A 21,068-nucleotide genomic window follows, 5' to 3' on the forward strand; every position below is an offset into this window, starting at 1 on the left:
ACATACAGTCTTTGTATCTATAAGTAACCCTCTGAACCTCAAGGCACTGTCTGGGCATTTTTTTTGTTTCTGTCACATTTTATTTACTATGGGTTTATTTCTCACTGCAATATGAAGTCCTGCATCTCTACGGAAGCAGCACAACCATGACTAGAAGTAGAGAAAACACAACTGTATCCTCTGTGCAATATGACACAGTTACAATGCCATAAATCATAATTAAATGTTGAATAACAATAATTATTTATTTTACAGAAGCCAAAAAAAAAACTGGAATCAACATTTACAACAAATACAACAAGAATAGAGTAAAGGGATTTTAATGAAATATCATGATTTGTGACATCATGATTTATTTTTCCCACCAAAATTGTACATCTGATATGATACAATTGAGAACTGTCTAAAAGTTAAAAATCCAATGTTTTCTCATTTTTGCAATTTTTGACTGTGATAAATCATTTAATTTTGGCAATTTTTCAAATTATACACTCCACAAAAATAGAAACGCAACACTTTTGTTTTTGCTCCCAGTTTTTATGAGATGAACTCAAAGATCTAAAACTTTTTCCACATACACAATATCACCATTTCTCTCAAATATTGTTCACAAATCTGTGATAGTGAGCACTTCTCCTTTGCTGAGATAATCCATCCCACCTCACAGGTGTGCCATATCAAGATGCTGATTAGACACCATGATTAGTGCACAGGTGTGCCTTAGACTGCCCACAATAAAAGGCCACTCTGAAAGGTGCAGTTTTATCACACAGCAAAATGCCACAGATGTGGCAAGATTTGAGGGAGTGTGCAATTGGCATGCTGACAGCAGGAATGTCAACCAGAGCTGTTGCTCGTGTATTGAATGTTTATTTCTCTACCATAAGCCGTTTCCAAAGGTGTTTCAGAGAATTTGGCAGTACATCCAACCAGCCTCACAACCGCAGACCACGTGTAACCACACCAGCCCAGGACCTCCACATCCAGCATGTTCACCTCCAAGATGGTCTGAGACCAGCCACTCGGACAGCTGCTGAGACAATCGGTTTGCATAACCAAAGAATTTCTGCACAAACTGTCAGAAACCGTCTCAGGGAAGCTCGTCTGCATGCTCGTCATCCTCATCAGGGTCTCGACCTGACTCCAGTTCGTTGTTTATTGTGGGCAGTCTAAGGCACACCTGTGCACTAATCATGGTGTCTAATCAGCATCTTGATATGGCACACCTGTGAGGTGGGATGGATTATCTCAGCAAAGGAGAAGTGCTCACTGTCACAGATTTAGACAGAGTTGTGAACAATATTTGAGCGAAATGGTGATATTGTGTACGTGGAAAAAGTTTTAGATCTTTGAGTTCATCTCATAAAAAATGGGAGCAAAAACAAAAGTGTTGCGTTTATATTTTTGTTGACTGTAACGTGCCTTTCAAACCAGCCAGAGGATTGTATCATTAGTGCTATCTGAGAAGTCCTAGGACAAACAGTAAAACATTTTAAGCATATCAACAAATGACACACACACAGTTACACATTTAGTTCAACAGGCTCAGTTTGTTTACACTTTAAATTTGAAATAAAATACCTAATGCTGCATCAAAGTGCAGAGTTTCGGTTTTAATTGGAACACACTTAAATTAGATTGAAAAGAACCGTGTGGGAGACATAGCCGAAACTGCAAGGGTTCAAATGCTTGGCGACTGATTGTTTCTCTTCCAGAACATGTAGATGAAAGCTTTGTTGTTGACTTTCTAAAAATATTAGGGTCTCCTAAGCAGCCCTGTCAGACATTTGGAAGCATAAATGGACGTAAACAGATGTTCAGACAACTTTTTTTTGTGCCGACCAGCTGACGCAACACGAGTCTCTGGTCGCTCTGTTCGACAATCGCACATGGTGCCGTCAGGGCGTGGCAGAGGAGTTTGACTACATCAGCCACCATCACGCCTGGAAACACCCCCAGGTCAACGTCTTCATCACGCTCATCCTCTTCATCATCATGAAGGTAGGCCATGGACGTTTTAGCCGCTAAAATCAAAGAGAGAGTGACTTTGAACAGAAACATAATAGAGAAAATCTGTGCTGTGAGAGCCGTTTGCTTTTAAAACGGCATCAGTCCTTCTGTTCTCTGTGGATTTTGTCTGTGACTTTTCCCTCTTTATGTGATCCCACAGTGACTCCATGATTTTAAGATCAAGACTCTGTGGGGAGTCAAACCATCTGTTGTGGGACTGCTTGTTCTCTTTGTCACTGTAGCCGACTCTTTAGGACTCTGGCTTTATGTTTTGGGGTTGTTGTGAGGACACTGAATGAATTTGGGACTGATCAGACCTCTCTCTGTTAGTGCTGCATGTTGGATAAGAACCTAAAGAGTGCCTCAGACTTTTGTGTACCACTGTGTGTGTAGAATTTGAATACTTTTTATGATCTCTCTGTTTCAGTTCTGGATGTCCGCTGTAGCTACCACCATGCCTGTTCCATGTGGGGCCTTCATGCCAGTTTTTCTTATCGGTGAATAAAATCTACAATTTTCTAATGTTTTTGCAGCATACATAGGTAAAACTCCCTGAAAAATAACCCCTTTCCATGTGCGTGTGTGACTGACAGGTGCAGCGTTTGGGAGACTTGTTGGAGAGATCATGGCAACCATGTTCCCTGACGGCATACATGCTGATGGCACTGTGTATCCCATAGTTCCTGGTGGTTATGCTGTAGTCGGTGCGTTGCTTAGAAAGACTCCTTTTTTTTACCCAGTTCATTCATGATTTTGTATCTAATTTACCTTTAAATTAATTTTCAGGCCGTTTCCACTTTCCCTCGGCTCTGCATGATTAAAATTACCGCAGAGGGAAAGTTGCAGCCATTTTTATCACTTTATACCAGTTTATAGAAAGTGACTCATGAAAATCAATTCTTTCTAAATTGAACTTTACATTTTGGGTCAAAGTAAAATGGAAAATCGTTCAACGCAAAATTACCACAGTCGTGTCTTGCTGAGCGCTAAAATGTTACGAATGAGAACAACATCCTGCAGAAATCCTGTTTGGATTTGTTGCGGAGTACTTGTCTGATTAATAGGACACATTTAGTTTTCACACTTAATATTGAAAATTGAACAGTCTAAATTGTACCTTATACTGACCACACACTAAACCTTTGTCTAAAAAACGTTTTTCTTTGATCCACACCCCCTCTCCACAGGTGCTGCAGCTCTGTCTGGTGCTGTCACCCACACTGTATCCACAGCAGTCATTGTGTTTGAGCTGACTGGTCAGATCTCCCACATCTTGCCTGTGATGATCGCAGTTATCCTGGCCAATGCTGTGGCCCAGTCACTCCAACCATCCCTGTACGACTCCATCATTCGCATCAAGAAACTTCCTTATCTGCCTGAGCTGGGGATGGGACATCATGAGTGAGTCTGACATCTATTTACACTGATTTGTTTTGGTTTTTTTTATTTCTCTTCCTCATTTTCTTTCCCCTCTCTTGCCTTTAATTTCCTTCCCCTTTGTTTCCGCATCTTCTGCTCCTTTCTTCCAGTCACTTAGCTTTCATCTTCTCCTCCATGTTTCAGGAAATATAATATCCGTGTGGAGGACATTATGGTCAGGGACGTGCGCTTCATCACTCTTAACTCAACCTACCGGGACCTGCAGGAGATGCTGCTGACTGGTCAGCTCAAGACACTGGCCCTGGTTGAATCCAGAGGTAACATAGTACGCATATACGGCTGTTTGTTGTTTGGCACAGGCTCTTCACTCCAACTAAAGGTGGAATATGCATTGTTAAATCAATAAAAGCATTGTTAAATGTAGTGAATTTACTGTTTAATGTTCGGCACAGAGTCCTGGCCTTCTAAATGGGAAACAAACAAAGCGTCTAAGAATGAAAGTGTTACATGTCCCCAGTGTGTTTTTCCAATTTTTCAGCTCAAAACACTGCAAAGATGGTTCATTTTACTGTGACTGTATAACCACTGGTTTTAGCCTTGTTCTAAGTGGCTTGTTTTAGTGTCTGAAGAGCTGAAACCTGAGCTCCTGCTGTTCCCTCCACCTGAAAGAAGCTCTTTCTGTCTTGTGATTGACAGAGCAGAGAAAAACAGTTGAATGAGTGTGTAAGACCAGGGATTTCTATCGCTTCTACCTTCCTGTCTGAGCGATCATTTGACATGGAAATATCACTGAGTTCACTACACAGCTGGTGTTTTTAACTCGTGTTTGGTGAATTTGTCAGTCAATCAGACCACATGCAGACCGGTGCAGAGCAGCAGCTTAAAAATCGCTCTGAAGTGACAGCTGGTTGACTTACAAGCTTTTATGGGCTGTGTTTTACTCATAATTTCATATACTTGTGTCGTCGTCTGACAACAGAAACAGGAAAACATGTCAATGGAAACATTTTTATTGGAAATTTGGTTGGAGTAAAATGCAGTTTATGTGAGTACAGAGAGCAGGAAAGAGACAGATGTAAACTCTGAAGCACAACTGGTGACATAAAAACACAGTAAACCATCTAGTCCTTGTTTATTGGTTCTGACCTGCCTGTATATGATCAAAACTAATGGCAACGTTAGCCACACAACTAACAAACGCCAAGGATTTCCCTATTGTTGTGAGGACATTGGCTGCAAAGCTAAAAGTAATCCACTGGGTCTTCAGTTCCTCAAATGCTGGGAGTGCATTAAGACTCTTGTGTTCACTCTTGCAACCAACAGCAGAACATTTGACGTGATTTGCTTGTGGCTGAGACATTTTGGAGTTAGCAGAAGCAGCGCTAGATGGGTAAATAGACCTGGTAGACTGAGAGGCAGCTGCTCATTTTGAAAGGGGGCTTAAGGAATGTGAGGAAATGTCTTTGTATCTTAGCAGCTTTTAGTTTACCACAAAACACAATATAAATGGATTCTCACCACATGGGACCTTTAAACGAAATCTTAATGCTTTACAACAACAATTATGTGTTCTTCCACCGTTGTGACCACAGTTTGAGGCCTTACAATGTCTGTGTACTTCAAGTCCCATCCATAAAAAAGAGCTGTTCGATGTGGAAGCCTTTAGAGAGCCCTAACTTTATGTAAACACTTTTAACACTTTTGGGATGATTATAACATAAACTGCACCAACCTTATCAACTCACACCAGTGTCAAATTTCATTAATGTTTTGGTTAGCATATTGGGATTTGGAAAGAATAAAGACTGTAATTGCAGCATTTCTGCTCATGGCTTTGGAATGAGATGTTGAGCAGTTACATACAGTATAATGTCGTTTTAGTCCACTTATTTTTGAGCGTCTTCACTTTTGTGGCATTTTCAAATGTCATCACCACTGATATAAATAAAAGGTGACAATTAGATTCAACACACATTGGATTAATCTTGTAATATTTCACGCAGTTGGAGGCGAAGTAGTTATACATAAACATCACAATAGTACGGAAAAATCTCAGAGAACACCCACCTCTATATACGAGTAATTCACTTATTTAAATGTGCATGTTCACGATCATTTTATCTCTTCTTTGTCATTCTCTCTTCACTCTTTCCCTTCTCCCTCAGACTCTATGATCCTCTTGGGCTCCATAGAGCGACTCCAGCTCCAGTCTCTGCTCTCTCTTCAGCTGGGCCGCCAGCGGAGGCTCGAGTACCTCCGCCAGCTGGCCCAGGACAACGGCACCCACGATCACCTTCCCAGCCTGACCACCGACAGCACCCCCAGCTCGCCCTGCACCCACACCAACCTCAATGCCTCGGCCAACACCAGCGCTCGCCAAGGGGTCCGCTTCCTGGTGAGCACCCAACAGGTGTGAGGCGTCCGGGGGCGCCAGGGCTGGGCTGGGGCTAAGTCTGGCTTGGGTTGGGTTGTAGCAGTAGTCTAAGAGTGGATCAGCCACAGCATGTGTGAAGCATGTAGCAGTAGGTAAAGGCACAGATGGAGTTTTTGGACTGCTGTTGTGGTAAGTGTTGGCAAACTGTATGAATGTAATTTTTTTGCACTTTTACATTAACACATGTCTTTTGTGTCTGTGTTGTCTGTGCCCTTACCTGTGCTGTCCTGTTTGTTCTACGTGCATGCGCTCGTATTTGTCTCTTCTGTGTTTTATGTGTGCATGCTTGTGTCTGGCTTTCTCTGTTAATATATTTTCCATGTAGATCTCCACAGAGGAGTCTTCCTCCTTCAGCCCAGTGGTTTCCAATGTTCAGCTTCCTCTGAAATCCGCCTTGAAAACTGTGTCTGCCATCAGTGACACAGAGACGCCAAATAGTATGTATTTTACACAGTAGGACAGACTGATGAGGGATATCAAGAACACATCAGTTTTAAAAGGTCAGCATTCAAGTCCAGATTTAACAAACCCTATTTTTTTATTTTCTCTTTGAGGCTCTCAGACCCTCTCCTGTGCTGACCAAGACAAGGAACTGCTGGAGGTGAGTGCAAGAGCGAGAAACAGAGATTGTATATTGATGTGCGTGAGTGCAAGCGTACAGTAAGAGTGTGACATGCACCGTATGGGAGGATGTTTGTGCTCTCTCTGAGTCCACGCATATACCGTCCACCTCGCCGTCCTCCTCCAGGCAGGACCCACCCGCAGGCAGCAGGGCTTTCCTGTGTGCTCTCATGCCGTGGTCTCAGCTTTTTGTTTTAAAACCTCTGAGTCATTGCACCCTCACTGTGCCGCACATTCACTGCCAGTCAGACATTTTTGAGCATCCTGCATTTTAGCATTTTTTTTTGTTGTTGTTGTTAAATTTGAAGCCGTGATGGTGTTATGTAGTGTGTTTTATGTATCTTTAACCCCTGATGGTGGGTCAGCCAAGTGTTGTTGAGACTCCCATAACTTTTTAAAAGCATATATCAGTCTGAATTTGGAGAAATGTATGTGAAGTAATGTATAAGACATCTAGAATATTTTAAATTGAAAACAGTGCAGCCATTAACAACAGTCTTGAATTTGACTATTTCAGTCAGCAGACATCATCTAGCACAAACTCACCAATCACAAATCATTTGAAAACGGATTAATAATTTAACACTAAACCACCAACCCTGCTATGAAATGCATGATGTCTTTTTTTTATTTAAAGAAATCACCAAAATGACACCATTTATCAGAACTAGAAATTGTAGAAAACAGAAGATGTTCAGATGTTCAACTTTCCACCAGTCCTAAAACTACTCCTCTGTGACAGGTGGTCCCATCAGAAAAATAATCAAATCTGAACTTTTAACTGTGAAATTGTATCAAAATCGTTTTATTTACAAGTTTCGCTTAAGAAATTGCCAAAAATGGACCGTTTTTCTAGAAAAATTGTGCAATCATAAATCCAACAGTGATTCAGTTTTGACCAGCAGTTCTGTTACTTTTTGGCTGAGCTGGGCTGTTTGATATGAGATATGTAAGGCAACAAATAAAAATGTAAGCAGTAAAACATATATGGTATGTGGAGTCACCATGATTTCTGAGGGTTAAGTCACTTAAAAATTGAAAAAGATATTTCACTGTCAAATGTCTGCTTTTGTTCCCAAAAAAGTCAGATTCTCAATTTTTTTTTTTTTTACATATTTTGACGTGTCGGGAGAAGTTGGGACTAATAACAAAGCAGCAGTTATTGTAATGAACTGTAGTGTTTAGAGATGTTATTAGTGACAACTGTTTCACAGGTGAAATGTCTGCTAGATAAAACATCTAGTCAGTGAAGTGGTTTCAGTGAGGAGCTGGAACAAGATTGCTCAGTTCCAGTCAGACTCTCTCAAGGCAATGTGGAGTGAGATGGCTGAAGGTTGTAAAAGGGATGTTTGGGAACAAGATAAAGGCACCGGGTGCTGAGCAAAAATGTTAAAATATGCGATGTTCAAGTTCCTTTTATCTGGCAGTGTATCTATCATCCAGTATTGTATTATCATTGGGCTTCTTGTACAGATTTTGTGTCCCCACCTTCATCTGTGGTGCAGTAATTATACCCTTTCAGCAACATTGTGCTCACATCACAGAGACTTCTCGCAGCAGAAGTCAGACTGGGATCCAATGTTGCAGCGACGTCGTGTTAAGGGGGTAAAACTGTCCACTTTCACTGATGCTGTGTTAATGTTGTGCTGTGTTGATGCCTTCTCTCCCCGGCCTTAAGAGCCCGGCTGGGCCGGCTCCTCCTGAAAAAAGAAAGCCCAAGCCCAAACGAGTGAGGATCTCCATGGCGGTAAGACTGTCTGCCGCCTAGAGACTGTTGCTTAGTTACCGTTGCCTTGCGACACACACGTAGTGAGTGCTGGACCAAAATATTTGTGATGCACAAACCAAAGCGTTAGAGTGGCTTTGCAGAGAGAGCGAGAGAAAGTGCGTGTGAGGGAGGTGGGCAGGTTTAAATGTCTTTTGTTAAAGCAAATGTTTCATGAGCTGTCACTGTGAACTGCTGCTCATACTTATTGTCTCTGTGTGTGAGAATCTGTTTTTTGGTTTAAATGATTGATTCTTTACATTTTCTTGGTGTTGTCAGTATAATTTTCTGGGTTCTAGCTGCACTGTGTGATTAATAAACCAAACTTTCCTTTTGGTCTTTGAATCTCTAGTAGACTAAAGGTATTAATGTTTGATTGGTTTACACACAAGCAAGTGACCCCTGAGTGATGTGTGTATTATGTTTACAATAAAATGTTAAGTTTTGATTTGCAGTCTTACTCTATGTAAAACATTGTATGTTTATCAGAACAAAGAAATATTGACCGAATTTTCTCATTTTCAGGACTCCACTGAAGTGGAAGATTGTATGACTCCCTCAGATGTGAGAACAAACTAACACATAATATTTGAAAAAGAGTTTTATAATTCATAGTTTTAAAGTTAGTGTCCTGTCATCCTTCTCCCTGCAGATAGCAGAGTGGGAGGAGCAGCAGCTCGATGAGCCGGTGGATTTCAAGAACTGCAAGATTGATCCTGCCCCCTTCCAGCTGGTGGAGCAAACGTCTCTGCATAAGGTGCAATATAACCAAAAAGCCATCAATACACTGTGAAATTAATTTCACCCTTTACCCTCTGTGGAAAAATATTAATATTTATCTGTAAATACACACAAAAAATGTGGAAGCCATGTGTATTTTTCCTTCTAATTACTGACAGGGTGTGATATTTGAAAAATTGATGACTTTTGAATTACATAAGCATTATGCTCTCAAAATATAATAGTATGTCTTCCAACCTAAAGTGCAAATGGAGGCATGAACATTTTCAGATGTTTTTAAATCCGTCAGTCAACATTATTAATATTAGTGCGCAGTTATGATAAAACTGAGGACATAATGAATGTGTGCACCTTATGACAGTGGTCAAAATTTAGAAGTGGTTTTGTGCTCAGACTGCATGAACAGTCCGACCAACCAGTGTAGTGTTTCATAGTGGAACACCCATACAGCACACTGTACTGGACGTTCCGTTTTAGGATGTTTTTTATTATCTTGCCTCGCCTGGTTTGACTGCTAAAAACACGGTCTGTGATGTTGAGCTGTAACATCACTGTAAACATGACAAGCAATAGAGGACTGATGATTTATCTCAATCCAGTAAACTTGCTTTCATTCGACTGTCCCCTTAACACCAAGAGAGCTACACCAAATCAATCACCAGCTCTGCAGCCGCACGCTGTACCTGTAAACTGCCATTGTATATTTTGTTATCACATGAACCTGTAAAGTTGATCCTGGGCAAGTCTTTGGCATCGTCTCATACAAACCATAAAACAGGTCCATCTGCGAAGAGCCGCTGTGAATTTATGACTCTGGGACACTTCGTCTGACACAGTGACCATGTTGAAAGGCAAAAATATGGTGCAGTCTGATCCCAGCATTACAGTTTACATAACCCAGATCCAAAATGCAAATGAGCCCCTTCTGAGTCTGTATCCAGGCCATGACCCACCTCTCCTTCTCCTCCTCCTCCACAGACTCACACTATCTTCTCTCTGCTGGGTCTGGATCACGCATACGTGACCAGCATGGGACGCCTAGTCGGAGTGGTTTCTCTGAAAGAGGTGTGTTTCCTTAATTTTAATCTGTGATGTTTTATTAATGTGATCATTAATTCTCACCTTTCTCGACCTCTCTTTTTTACTTCCACTGCCTCTGTGATTCTCTGCTCCTCCAGCTGCGTAAGGCCATCGAGGGCTCCGTGACGGTGACCGGAGTGAAAGTGCGCCCTCCCCTGGCCAGTTTCCGAGACAGTGGAAACACCACGAGTGTATCTGAGGTAACAGAACTGCACAAGCTGTGCATCCGCCACAGGGGGCTCTCGTTGCCACGGGAACCCAACCCTCCGGACGTGGAGGACCAACCGGATCTCCAGTACAAGGAGATCCCCGTCAACTTCTCGGAGCAAACAAATTTGCAGTTTGAAACCAGCCCCAGCGACACCACAAACCAGTCGTCGGAGCTGGGTCTCCAGGAAAGCCCCTCGTTCGCCGAGGACCAATCGGAGTTTACTTTTGACTGCAGTCCCTCCCACACTGAGGAATCAGAGCTGGCCTGTGACTATGACCCCCCACCCAAACCCCTGAGCCGGACGAAATGGAGCAAGAACAGGGGAGTCCTTCTCTGAACAAGGACCAGTCAGAACCTGAGGGAGAGGGTAGCATCGCCCACACTGAGGATCAATCAGAATGATCAGATCCATACTGTCGCCTCATGAATGTTGACGTTTCTTACGTTTGTAGAGGTCACACTCACCTCCAAGTCCAGCCTTGATGCCTGTGTTTCTAACGTTTGTTGTAGTCCAAGTGAGAGTGTGAGCAAATGCCTGTTTGAAGGATAAAGCTGGTTTTATTTTATATCTTTATTATCATCAAAAAATCCCTTGGAAAGATTCAAATCAGCAACACATCCCAACTTCACTCAACTCTGAGGCTCAAAGCTACATCAGCCACTGCTCACGTCACACGTACGAATCTCTGGCTGAGAAGTTAGCAGACAAGTTGCATTGTGGGTAGTGTAGATACCAGATTTAACAAAGTGGCAACTTCTGTTTATTAAAAATACAGCCAGTGTGGAAGTGCAGTTCCTCAAATGGCCACTTGAGGCTGGTGTCAAAAGTGAGTCAGTCTCCATATAACCCCATATTAAAATGTCCAACTTCAAAGCAGAAATAAAACCTGTTTACACCCTGGAACAAAAAATGTTTTTGGCCTCTTTAGCTCGTTTCCCTGTTTGTGATAACTCAAGGGGGGGTGATTGTTTATATAATTCACCCATTTAACTTGTATTCAGGTTTAAAATGATGCATAATTAAGGGAATGGCACAGGAGAGTCCTTTTCTTGCCTCAGCCACAAGCCTGTGTTCATTCTTGATACAAGTGGGAACTAGTCGGAGTTAGGCACTGCCAAAATGATGACAGTAAACACACTGAGATTTTAGACCGCTGTTCAGAAAACCTATAGGAGACATCACAGAGAGTTCATCAATCTTTGTGTATAGTCAGTGGTTTTAAAAAGAACCAACACGGTCACAGCGGCGCAATGCTACACTGGTGAACAACCACCGTGTAGCCTAACGGAGTTTGAGACTTCTTTCGTGGTCTCGGAAACAAATGTTTATGAACTTTCTCATCACAAGGTCCCTTTAGCAGCTATTCTAGAGGATTTCAATCATGATGCTCCTCAGCAGGTGGAGTCTGCTCTTTTGTCACTGTAGGTGGTCTATGATAATATCTCTAGAAAGGTTGAAAATGTAGTTTTCAAGATGAAGAACGACCTCAAACTGAGAATTTGACGTATTTGAAGGCTTGACAACAGCTGCTAAAGGGACATTTAGGTGACAGTGTTTTGTCAGTTTAGCTACAATTAAATCAAAGCCCACTAAAACAGGAGTAAACAGCTTATTTGTGTGGAACTGTTTCCAGCTGTGGATTGACGCACATTTTCAGTCTCGTGTATTTACAGGACCAGACTTATGCATGTGGAATACCGTTCATATTTGTCAACCGTGAAGCTCACCATTATAATAGTGCATAGTGTGAAAGAATTTCCCAAAGCTGCTTGTTTTTAGGACGTGTTACTGCAATAGTAGTAAATGTTGAATCAGTTGACAGCTATTTTAAGCTGCAGATTTGTAGATTAAGAGGATGCTATACGTGGGATTTGACTCAAAAAATAAACCGCGCTGCCCGTGTTTATTGTAGAGGAGGATGAAGTCAAGCAGCACTACACTGCTTGAACTGTGGCTCATTGTGTTTTCAGTCATTTTTGAATAATAATGAAGGTTTATGACTCAGAGTACCTACTACTAAAAGTATAAGCTGAGGCTTTGGCTGCAAACGCATCACGGGTTTGAACCTTTCCGGGGGATTGTTGACAATAAGATCATACAGAACATCAGCTTTATCTTTTATTTGTGTGTCTGTGTATGTGCGAAACAAACTTTCCTTGCCATGCTCAAATCTGGTTTAGACTCTTTACTCATTTAAATTGAGTCTTCATGCCAAAATAACCCTCCCGTGAACATGACGCCAAACATTATCAGGACACAAATGAGTAATAATGGAGAAATAAAATAAAGAAAGCACAGAAGAACAAAGAAATTACTCCAATGAGCACATAATGGTACTTATTTAAACAACTACCTATTCTTTAGCACTGGAATAATATACCAGAGGACGAGAATGAATGGCTTGTAATTTTAAGATATAGTGCTGTTGGTTTATGTGTCAGCTGATATGCAATAAATTTACATCAATAATGCAGTAAAGGTGACGCTCACACTACATTACTTAAAACGCTCTGCAGATCTTGGCAGAGCTACAAGTCGCAGCATATCATTATTAGTATGTTTCATTATTTTACTATTTAATATGAACTATATCAGCCCCAGAAATCCACTATCAGCTGGGATCTATTCACACGGTGAACAAAGGCAGCTTCCAAAGGTCCGCCAAACTTAGTACAGGGCTCCAAACACCAGTGAAGCACATTGTAATTACCATAAATATAACTAACTGCACATGTAGCCTTGTTTGGCTTTAGTGGGGCTGATTCAATAAGGGTGATGTAGACCGTCGCTCTCGTCATTTATATCTTCTGCAGTGTGAATTTAGCGCGTTTCCAGCATGAGAAAGGAACAAACACAGGAGCTCCGAGTTACGGGAAGATGCCGGCTGTTGTACAGAACACACACACACACACACACTTATACGCACACATGTGCTGTACCGTATGCGGCCTGTAAATATTTCCACCACAGTATGTTACACGAATCTTTACGACCCGGCCTGGCCTCTAATGCAACGTTGAGAAATGTAACTAGTGTATGAAGCCCCAGTGACACCCACGAGTCCAACAACTGTTGTAGAGCAAAGTGTGTGTGCGAGTCCTTGTTCCGACCTTCAAATGGATGTTTTAGCCTCATGCGACAATTTTGAGCCATAACCTTATGTGACTTCACCGCAGCACACTAAGTCTGTTTCATTTCTTTTTTTGTTGATCTGTGTAAACATTTGTGCCACGATTTATTAACGTCTAAACTTTTTGTTTGCATATAGAATGTGACGTAGTGCTCGCCCTATAAGATAATGTATAAGGAGTTAAATGTAGAGAGTGTATAAGCTAATTTGCAGCGTATCTAGTTAAGCAATAAGCCTGTAGTATCTCCCTTTATATGGCACTGGCCTGTATATGCTTTGTATATATGGAAATACACGGATGAGAGCTGCGTACACGCTATTGTACATAGGAGAATTATGCATTTGAAATCAACAGCCATTGTTATTTTTCAGAGGACATGAAATTGTTTTTGTACATGAGTGAATGATTAAATTTAAAGAAAAACACGTTTAAAAGATAGCCGAGAAATCGTGTTTCTTCTTCGTGTTTGCAGAGGGGAATAAAAACGACCACAAAGAATCTTCTTTCAAAAAAAAAAATCATATTTATATATGTAGGACATTCAGGCATCCGATATCAAACATAGCCCAACCCACATGACACGGCATGACCCCGATAAAACAACACTACAAAATATCCATAGAAAACCAATGAGATAGCGACACGTGACTCCTCACAAAAAATGTACAAAACTCAGTTTGAACAACAGCTTTACATTCTGGTTGAACTCTCCAACATATATACTGTTTACAGCAGCAGTGGAGTGAGATCGGAGTATGAAAGACCTGGAGGATGAGAGACAGAAGGCAGCGAGTGGAGGACAGATGATCAGAGGAAGGAGAGGTGGAGGAGGAGGTGTACGGTGGAAGCAGAACAGATTGTCATATCCAGAATCAACACAGACTCAAAGAGACATAAAGATGAACAACACATCACATCAAATATTCTTTCTCCTCCTTCTCTTCAACTACTTCTTCTTCTCTCTCCTCCTCTTCATCAAATGACGCCACTCCAGAGGACGCCCGGTCAGAGAAGAAGCTCCTGCAGTGCCAAACCCGAACCTCGTGGAACACGCTGCCTTCCTCCTCCTCGTCCTCCTCGTCCTCCTCTCCAGGAGACTCAGAGTGTGAGGTGGAGTAGCAGGAGTCGAACCTGCTGCTTCGGCCCCGAGGCCTGAACTCAGGCTTGTTGTGGACGCAGACTTCGCTGCGTTGCTCCTGCAAAGGTGTCGGTTGCTCCTCGAGACCATCCAGCCTCACCTCCCCTTCCTCCTCCTCCTCCAGGAACGGACTCAAGCAGTCGCTGGGTAAAGTAGGTGAGTCGGTCTGGGATGAATGTAGGTCGTCGTGAGCTGCGGGCCGACCACAGAGCAGCCTGCCCACGATGCTGGAGTCCAGCAGGCTGTCCAAGGGCGCCGCCTCACCGCCGTCCACCTCAGGCTGGCGTGGCGCTCCGGTGATAGGACTGGACATGGTGGCATCTGAGGGAGGAGCAAAGAGTCAGAACACCTGGAGATGGATGGATCGTGGTTGGGAGAGGGAGGGGAGATGAGGCGGTTTGTCAGTGATGATGGAAAAATGAAAACCACCATGACTGTAATAAGATGAAGTGAACAAAATGGCAGTGATGTTGGATACCTGAGCTCTGGGTGGCCATGGCGTGAGTCTGTCCGTTGGCGTGGGAGTCTTCATCGTTGGAGTCTTCCTCATCGTCGTCATCAATGGACGCCCAGGCGCGCAGCTTAGCCTCAGCGATGGCAAACTGCTCAGCCACTCCTGTCAGACACAACAAGTCCAATACATCTTTGTAATCGAAATGGCTGCACAACAAGGTTTAATTTCTTGTTTCGTTTGAATAACACCAAGATGTAAAGATGTTTCTCAAGCTGACATTGCGAGAAAGTGTGGAAATTATTCTGTTGAAAATATCTTGGGGCCTGCAATTTGTTTCATAACATCTTATGAGGGATGAGAATCACTGAATTAATGTATCCGACAGAGAGACGCCAGGGAAATCTGAATGTTCTGGAGTTTTTCCCCACTAAATCGTGGAATCCCTCTATTGTACCTCCTCTTTTTTAAGCATTTGTGTGGGAGTTTTTTAGAATTTGGCGACATTTCAATGCCTTTAAGTCAAAGAAACACTGAAAAAGTGTGGGAAAAGGAGGATCATGATGGGAGCTGAACCAGGGCCTCAACCGTTCAGACTTCTAATCACTCCGCTATCATGTTTCCCCCACAATGAGCTTTTATACAGAACATTTTATGAATGTGTGACTATCATTTGCTACACCAAATTTGACAAGAAGGATTTCTTTTTACATTGTCAAACTGCTTATCATGTCTAAAATGCAAAAACATTCAAGTAACAATAGTACAGAAAAAAACACACAATTAAGAGGCTGGTATCAGTCTTAACTTAGAGTTTCAGGTCACAAGCTTTTCTTTAAAATAACAGCAACAAAATAGCTTGGCATTTCGGTTCGTCCATTTACATGTGTAGAAAACAAAAACACACTCTCTGTAATGGACATGATGCACACTCGCTGTCTACCCTACTTTCCTGTCTCTCTTTCTCTCGCTTGATCAAACTACACTCAAGTTGCCGGCGCCAGAGACGATGAGTCACAGCGAAACAACAGGAGCTGCTGTACCATTGGTGGGCAGTGGAGTGTTCTGGGAGAGTGTCTAATAGGCCACCATCTGCTGCCAAGACAAGCCGTCACCCAAGAGACACCGCAGTGGGCGGAGCGAACCGCTGACAGACAGGAGTTCTTGGGGGATTAGGTGCTTGACAGAAGGTGGGAGTCAACCAGGAGATGATGCCGGAGTTAAACCGAGCGATTTACAGACAACAGCTAGTTTCACCTCACATGTGACATGCACAGCGCATGAACAGGTTCTGAAATGCTCTGCTGGTTGAGGGACGGTAAAGGTCACAGAAGTGGATACCTGCAGCAAAGCGGGCCTCCTTCTCCCCTTCAGTCAGGTGGCAGTAGGAGCTGAACTGGGAGTGGGCGGCCTGTGTAGGACCTGCAGGTTTGGGCCAGCCTTTCCACTCGATGAGGTGGGCGACCCGGCCTTGAGCCAGCGAGGTGGGCTTCGTCACATGATCCCTCACCGCCTGGGAGATACCTGGACCCAGAGAGGTAGAGGTCACAGTCTGAGGGTCAAATTCAAGACATATAATCACAATGTAAAAATAAAAACATTAAAAGGCCATCACCATTTAAGGAGGATCTGGCGAGCGCTGCAAACTCGTGGATGCCGACACCTTTTCGTGAGTCTGCTGGAGATTTTCCTGACTTTGGAATCATTTCAATCTCCTCAAATTTCACCTGAAAGACAGATTAGATTTTGGTGAACTGAAAATACGCATACTATCTCTGTCAGTGTGTCAAATCCAGCACCAGTCAGCTTTCAGCATTTCCAAAAACACTGATGACATTGCCAGTACTTTCACTGTGCAGTTTTTCTGAGACATTCAAAAAAGAAACACACACTAACAAATGCACATCTGTGTCCGACATGCCAAAATAAATGCTGCATCCCAAACTGTTTAAAAGAGTCCTCCTCCTACCTCCTCCTCTCTTTGTTTCTCCCTTCTGTCTCTACTCCTGGATCTCGGCCTCATTGTGGACATGCAGAGATGTTGTCTCAGTGCAGCGAACCAACACAACTAACAATCACAGCATGGAATCCCTGGTTTAAACCACCAGCAGACAAGCAAACAGCTATGCCCTAAATTTACTGCACAGATGCTAAAGCCATGGTAAGCCGGTGAAACCGGTTAGGATGGTCAGGGTGGAGGGAGGAGAGAGCAGCGGCCACAGTCACTATGCGACCGGGCAAACATATGGCGTGAGTCCAGCCCCGGTAAGCAGCTCCTGCCAGGCCTGCTCACTACAAAGCTGCAGATTAAAAATGATAGCACTACCTAACCAACTGCACGTCCAAAACAAACACACATGCCTACACTGAGCACATCTGACGGGTCACTTTAATCTGTGTCTACTGTAGCAGCAGCAACAACAGAGATTTCGAGTGTCTCTCTGCTGATTTTTAACAAGAAGGGAACATGTTGCCTGAACACATCTGTGAGCAGGAGCCTGACTTGACATATTCTTAAGCAGATTGGCTCCCAGAGCAGCTAAGAAAGACCTGACAGCGGCTTACACGGGAGTCAAACATGACAGGAAATGTGTGTCAAAGTCAAACTGGCAGGTGGGGACTCTGAGAGGAGGCGATATGAAGGTGCAAGCAGCTCCTCCAGCCCGGGTGACGTTCGGCGCTGCTCAGAGGAGGGATCAGCTGCACGGCACACCTGTGAGACGTCACTCGTGCTGCACGCTGATAAACACAACACATGTCAGGCATGTGGAGCTCGGCACTGCTCCCTCGTGATGATCAGACGGACAGATTTCCCCACCACAGACAGACAGCTCTCTCCTCTTTAATCACGCAGATACAATAAGCCACTTGTAATGGAAATCGGCTTTCACTTTAACCTAAATAAAAAACTGCAGGCAGAAATGTGGATTATAGTGGGTCATATGCAAATTAGCAACATTTGTACTGTATTCCAGTGGTTCCCCTCCCCGGCCTTTTTAGGTTTGCCTCGATATGGAGCAACATCAGCTGCCCCACATTGTCTATGACACTGATTCTGGCCTCTTTTGTCACTGATTGCATCGTTTTCCAGCAAACACACAAGCTAATAGGGAAAATGGACACAGATTTATGTTAAAGAACAGCGTTTCTCCTGCTCTCCTGTGACATTAATCCTCCTGTGACCCCTCAGATCTGTCTTGTGACCCACTCCCAGGGTGGGAACCAGTGCTGTACAACATGTAGGTCACATTCCTCTCACTGGGTTTTCTGTTAATCTGTTGATGCAGTTATTGGTTTGATAATGTTAATTAGATGATTTCACATCCGAAATCTCATATGATGATGTTCTAATGTCAATTAAATAGGATTTTTGGCTGTTCATTGCTGATTATTTTCACTATTTTTTTTAAGATTTCAATTAAATAACTGAAGAAATATTATCATTTCTCCACTGATCAAACATTTTTGAGACTGCTCCCCTTCATCCCCCCCCCCCCCCCCCCCCAGTGCACCTGCAGATGATTTGGCCTCTCTGGAGCTGTTAATTGTGTGATGCTGCTTTTTAAAAACTTCATCACGCTGATTGCCAGCTCCTCTCCTGCATCTGCTGCTAATCAGCATCCATCCTAATAAAGGACCACACGCTGCTGCTGCTGCGACTGGAATCAAGTCTCTTTCTTTTTCCCACGAGCTGTTTGGATCATTTTGTCCACACCAATGCAGGGAAAAAAACACACCGGTGTGACTTCTTGACATTAACACACGCATGACTGCACGCATCTAGCAGCAGTGATGCCTCCTGGTCTGACACCTGATGGGACTGATGGGGCCAACAAGTGGGATCGAGCTCAGCCTGCAGCTCTGAGTGAATGGAGGAAGCTGCAGTGCTGAGATGTGATGTTGTTTTTTTGTTGTTGTTTTTTTCTGGAAATGCTGCATTCAAGCACCAGGAGTGACACGTTGAAAAACACATCACCCCGCCATTGATGAGCGACAATTACAGGAAGGAAATAAGGCACGGAGAGGATGCAGCAGCAGCAGCAGCTCCTGGAGACCCGTGAAGCCTCCATCCGCATACCAATATCTTCAGACCTGCATCGGATGTGAGCGCCAGGAGACGCCAGGAGCTGCTGCCCTTGATGCGCACCTCCACGATGCCGATGCTTGTGATTCCTCCTACCTGGAAGTGGGACCGCGGCGGCTCATGATAATGCGCTTTAACTGCGTCCAATCCGATCAACAGATGATAGCGTCCTCCCGCTGCTGCCTCTGCGGAGGATCACTGGCGCCGGGCATCTTCTCTAAAGTCCAGCTTCAGCTACATCTCCGGCACAGACGCACCATTTGTTGCTCGGTATGTGGGTTACATAGGCTGTCCAAATGTCTCCCGATGGCGAGCGTCATCAACGCAAGGCGGTGTCATCCCGTCTCCCCCCTCCTCCCCCCGTGCAGCCAAGAAGACCCAGCAGCAGCATCAACCTGCAGCTCCAGGTTGATGCTGGTATCTATCTATCTATCTATCTATCTATCTATCTATCTATCTATCTATCTATCTATCTATCTATCTATCTGAGGTTAATTGATTATTCTAAATAGCCCGTAGGTGTGAATGTGTGTGTGATTGTTCGTCTGTATATGTAGCCCTGTGACAGACTGGCGACCTGTCCAGGGTGTCCCCTGCCTTCGCCCGAGTCAGCTGAGATAGGCTCCAGCATCCCCCGCGACCCTAGTGAGGATAAAGCGGTGTATAGAGAACGGATGGATGGATGGATGGATGAAACTTGAACATATATATACATTATAGTAATACCATAATGTACTACTATAGTGGTATATCGCTCTTTTACTGACACTGTTTTCACTGCATTTAAATCAGCAAAAAAATACAGTTATCTTACAGATATTTGTGTTATTTGAAAGAAAAATGCATATATTAGGGATTGAAAAATGGAAAACAGACTTCTGTTGTTCTCTGATAATATCTTGTAAAATCACAGAAAAAAGGCCTGTATTAACTTAGATTTTAACTTTTAGAAAATGAATTTAAAATAAGGTTCAAACTGCAAAAAAATGTCCATATCAGAAAAAGTGGACTTTTATGTGCCCATTTATAATATGTAAGCATAACATTGCAGCTTTATTGTATCTGTAGGCCACAAAAAATGCCATTGTTTTACAGACGTGCAGTGGCGGATCTTCCGTGGGGATACGGATGTGATCTGATTGGCCACCCCCCCCCCCAAATTTTCGTTGGAGATTTACATTACTGATACTCCGATTACCAACGCTTGTGAACGCAACTTCGTTGTCCGACTACACCTGAATGCACCAATGACGTTAGTTTGAGCTTTTGATTGTATTGTGTTTGGATTTGAAGAAGCTTTGAAGATGTTTCCTGATGCCGGAGGAGAAGACGAGCAGCTTTGTACCTTTGCAGTAAGAAGACTATGGCCGTTTCTCAGTACCTTAACTGTCCGTACTTGCGTTCTCACATATACTCCTGAAACGTCATCATGGAGACTGCATCGGATCACACTAGTGTGCATAGATATGAATCAGTAGATGGGACCATAGATAAGAATCAGTAGATAGGACATGGCCCTTACTGCGGTCAAGTGAGCCACCCGCACTAGGCGTTGCGCGGCTATTCCACGTAATACGGTAATGTTATCACAGGCGCTGAGCAGGCGTGAACTAACTGTGACGTGAAGAAAATGACGCCCAGATTTTGCTACTTCCTGGTCACCATTTTGGATTTTTTGGAGCCAGTGACATAAAAAGTGTCATCAAACAGGCTGGACCTAAAAAAAAAACAAAAACAGGCTGGACCTGAGAGCAACTATGGGCAGGACCAGTCTATGGGCGGGCCAGACTGAGAGCTGAAGACTCTCTTATCCAGCCCACATTTTACCGCAGAGGCTTCTGCTGCTGTCAATCATTCCAGACAAGACTGTCTATCAAGTATAGCCACGCCCCCTGGCTCCACCAACTTTAACGATTTATTTAAAATTCAGTATTGATTTATTTTAAGATCGGCCACCTGATCTCTCATGTTGACCATGAAAACTAACGGGAAAAAAATCCTGAGCTGTAGAAAATCAGTCT

General features: G+C 43.3%; 2 protein-coding genes across 6 annotated transcripts in view; one reads left to right on the top strand and one right to left on the bottom strand.

Moving 5' to 3' along the window:
• clcn2a (chloride channel, voltage-sensitive 2a) overlaps positions 1 to 13,812 on the top strand; it is a 53,555-nt gene extending 39,743 nt beyond the window's left edge. For 2 of the 5 annotated variants that reach the window (XM_022203237.2, XM_022203220.2), the window contains exons 13-25: positions 1,846 to 2,001; positions 2,438 to 2,507; positions 2,604 to 2,714; positions 3,198 to 3,411; positions 3,574 to 3,707; positions 5,556 to 5,800; positions 6,150 to 6,261; positions 6,379 to 6,425; positions 8,124 to 8,192; positions 8,736 to 8,774; positions 8,863 to 8,967; positions 9,930 to 10,016; positions 10,130 to 13,812. In XM_022203237.2, the coding sequence (XP_022058929.2) occupies positions 1,846 to 2,001; positions 2,438 to 2,507; positions 2,604 to 2,714; positions 3,198 to 3,411; positions 3,574 to 3,707; positions 5,556 to 5,800; positions 6,150 to 6,261; positions 6,379 to 6,425; positions 8,124 to 8,192; positions 8,736 to 8,774; positions 8,863 to 8,967; positions 9,930 to 10,016; positions 10,130 to 10,579 (1,839 nt within the window). In that variant the 3' untranslated portion in view covers positions 10,580 to 13,812. The remainder of the gene's footprint in view (positions 1 to 1,845; positions 2,002 to 2,437; positions 2,508 to 2,603; positions 2,715 to 3,197; positions 3,412 to 3,573; positions 3,708 to 5,555; positions 5,801 to 6,149; positions 6,262 to 6,378; positions 6,426 to 8,123; positions 8,193 to 8,735; positions 8,775 to 8,862; positions 8,968 to 9,929; positions 10,017 to 10,129) is intronic. The other 3 variants (XM_022203228.2, XM_022203247.2, XM_022203263.2) reach the window with 2 other exon arrangements.
• Positions 13,813 to 13,872: 60 nt separating this feature from the next.
• fam131aa (family with sequence similarity 131 member Aa) lies at positions 13,873 to 19,387 on the bottom strand. The gene is made up of 5 exons (XM_022203283.2): positions 19,144 to 19,387; positions 16,579 to 16,690; positions 16,305 to 16,487; positions 14,991 to 15,128; positions 13,873 to 14,833 (listed from the first exon to the last, which is right to left on the bottom strand). The coding sequence occupies exons 2-5, from the start codon at positions 16,667 to 16,669 to the stop codon at positions 14,286 to 14,288; spliced, it is 960 nt and encodes a 319-aa protein (XP_022058975.1). The 5' UTR covers positions 16,670 to 16,690; positions 19,144 to 19,387; the 3' UTR covers positions 13,873 to 14,285.
• Between the last annotated feature and the right edge of the window lie 1,681 nt (positions 19,388 to 21,068).

This window comes from Acanthochromis polyacanthus, chromosome 9, assembly GCF_021347895.1.
Source record: "Acanthochromis polyacanthus isolate Apoly-LR-REF ecotype Palm Island chromosome 9, KAUST_Apoly_ChrSc, whole genome shotgun sequence".
In the NCBI taxonomy this organism is placed as follows: domain Eukaryota; kingdom Metazoa; phylum Chordata; class Actinopteri; family Pomacentridae; genus Acanthochromis; species Acanthochromis polyacanthus.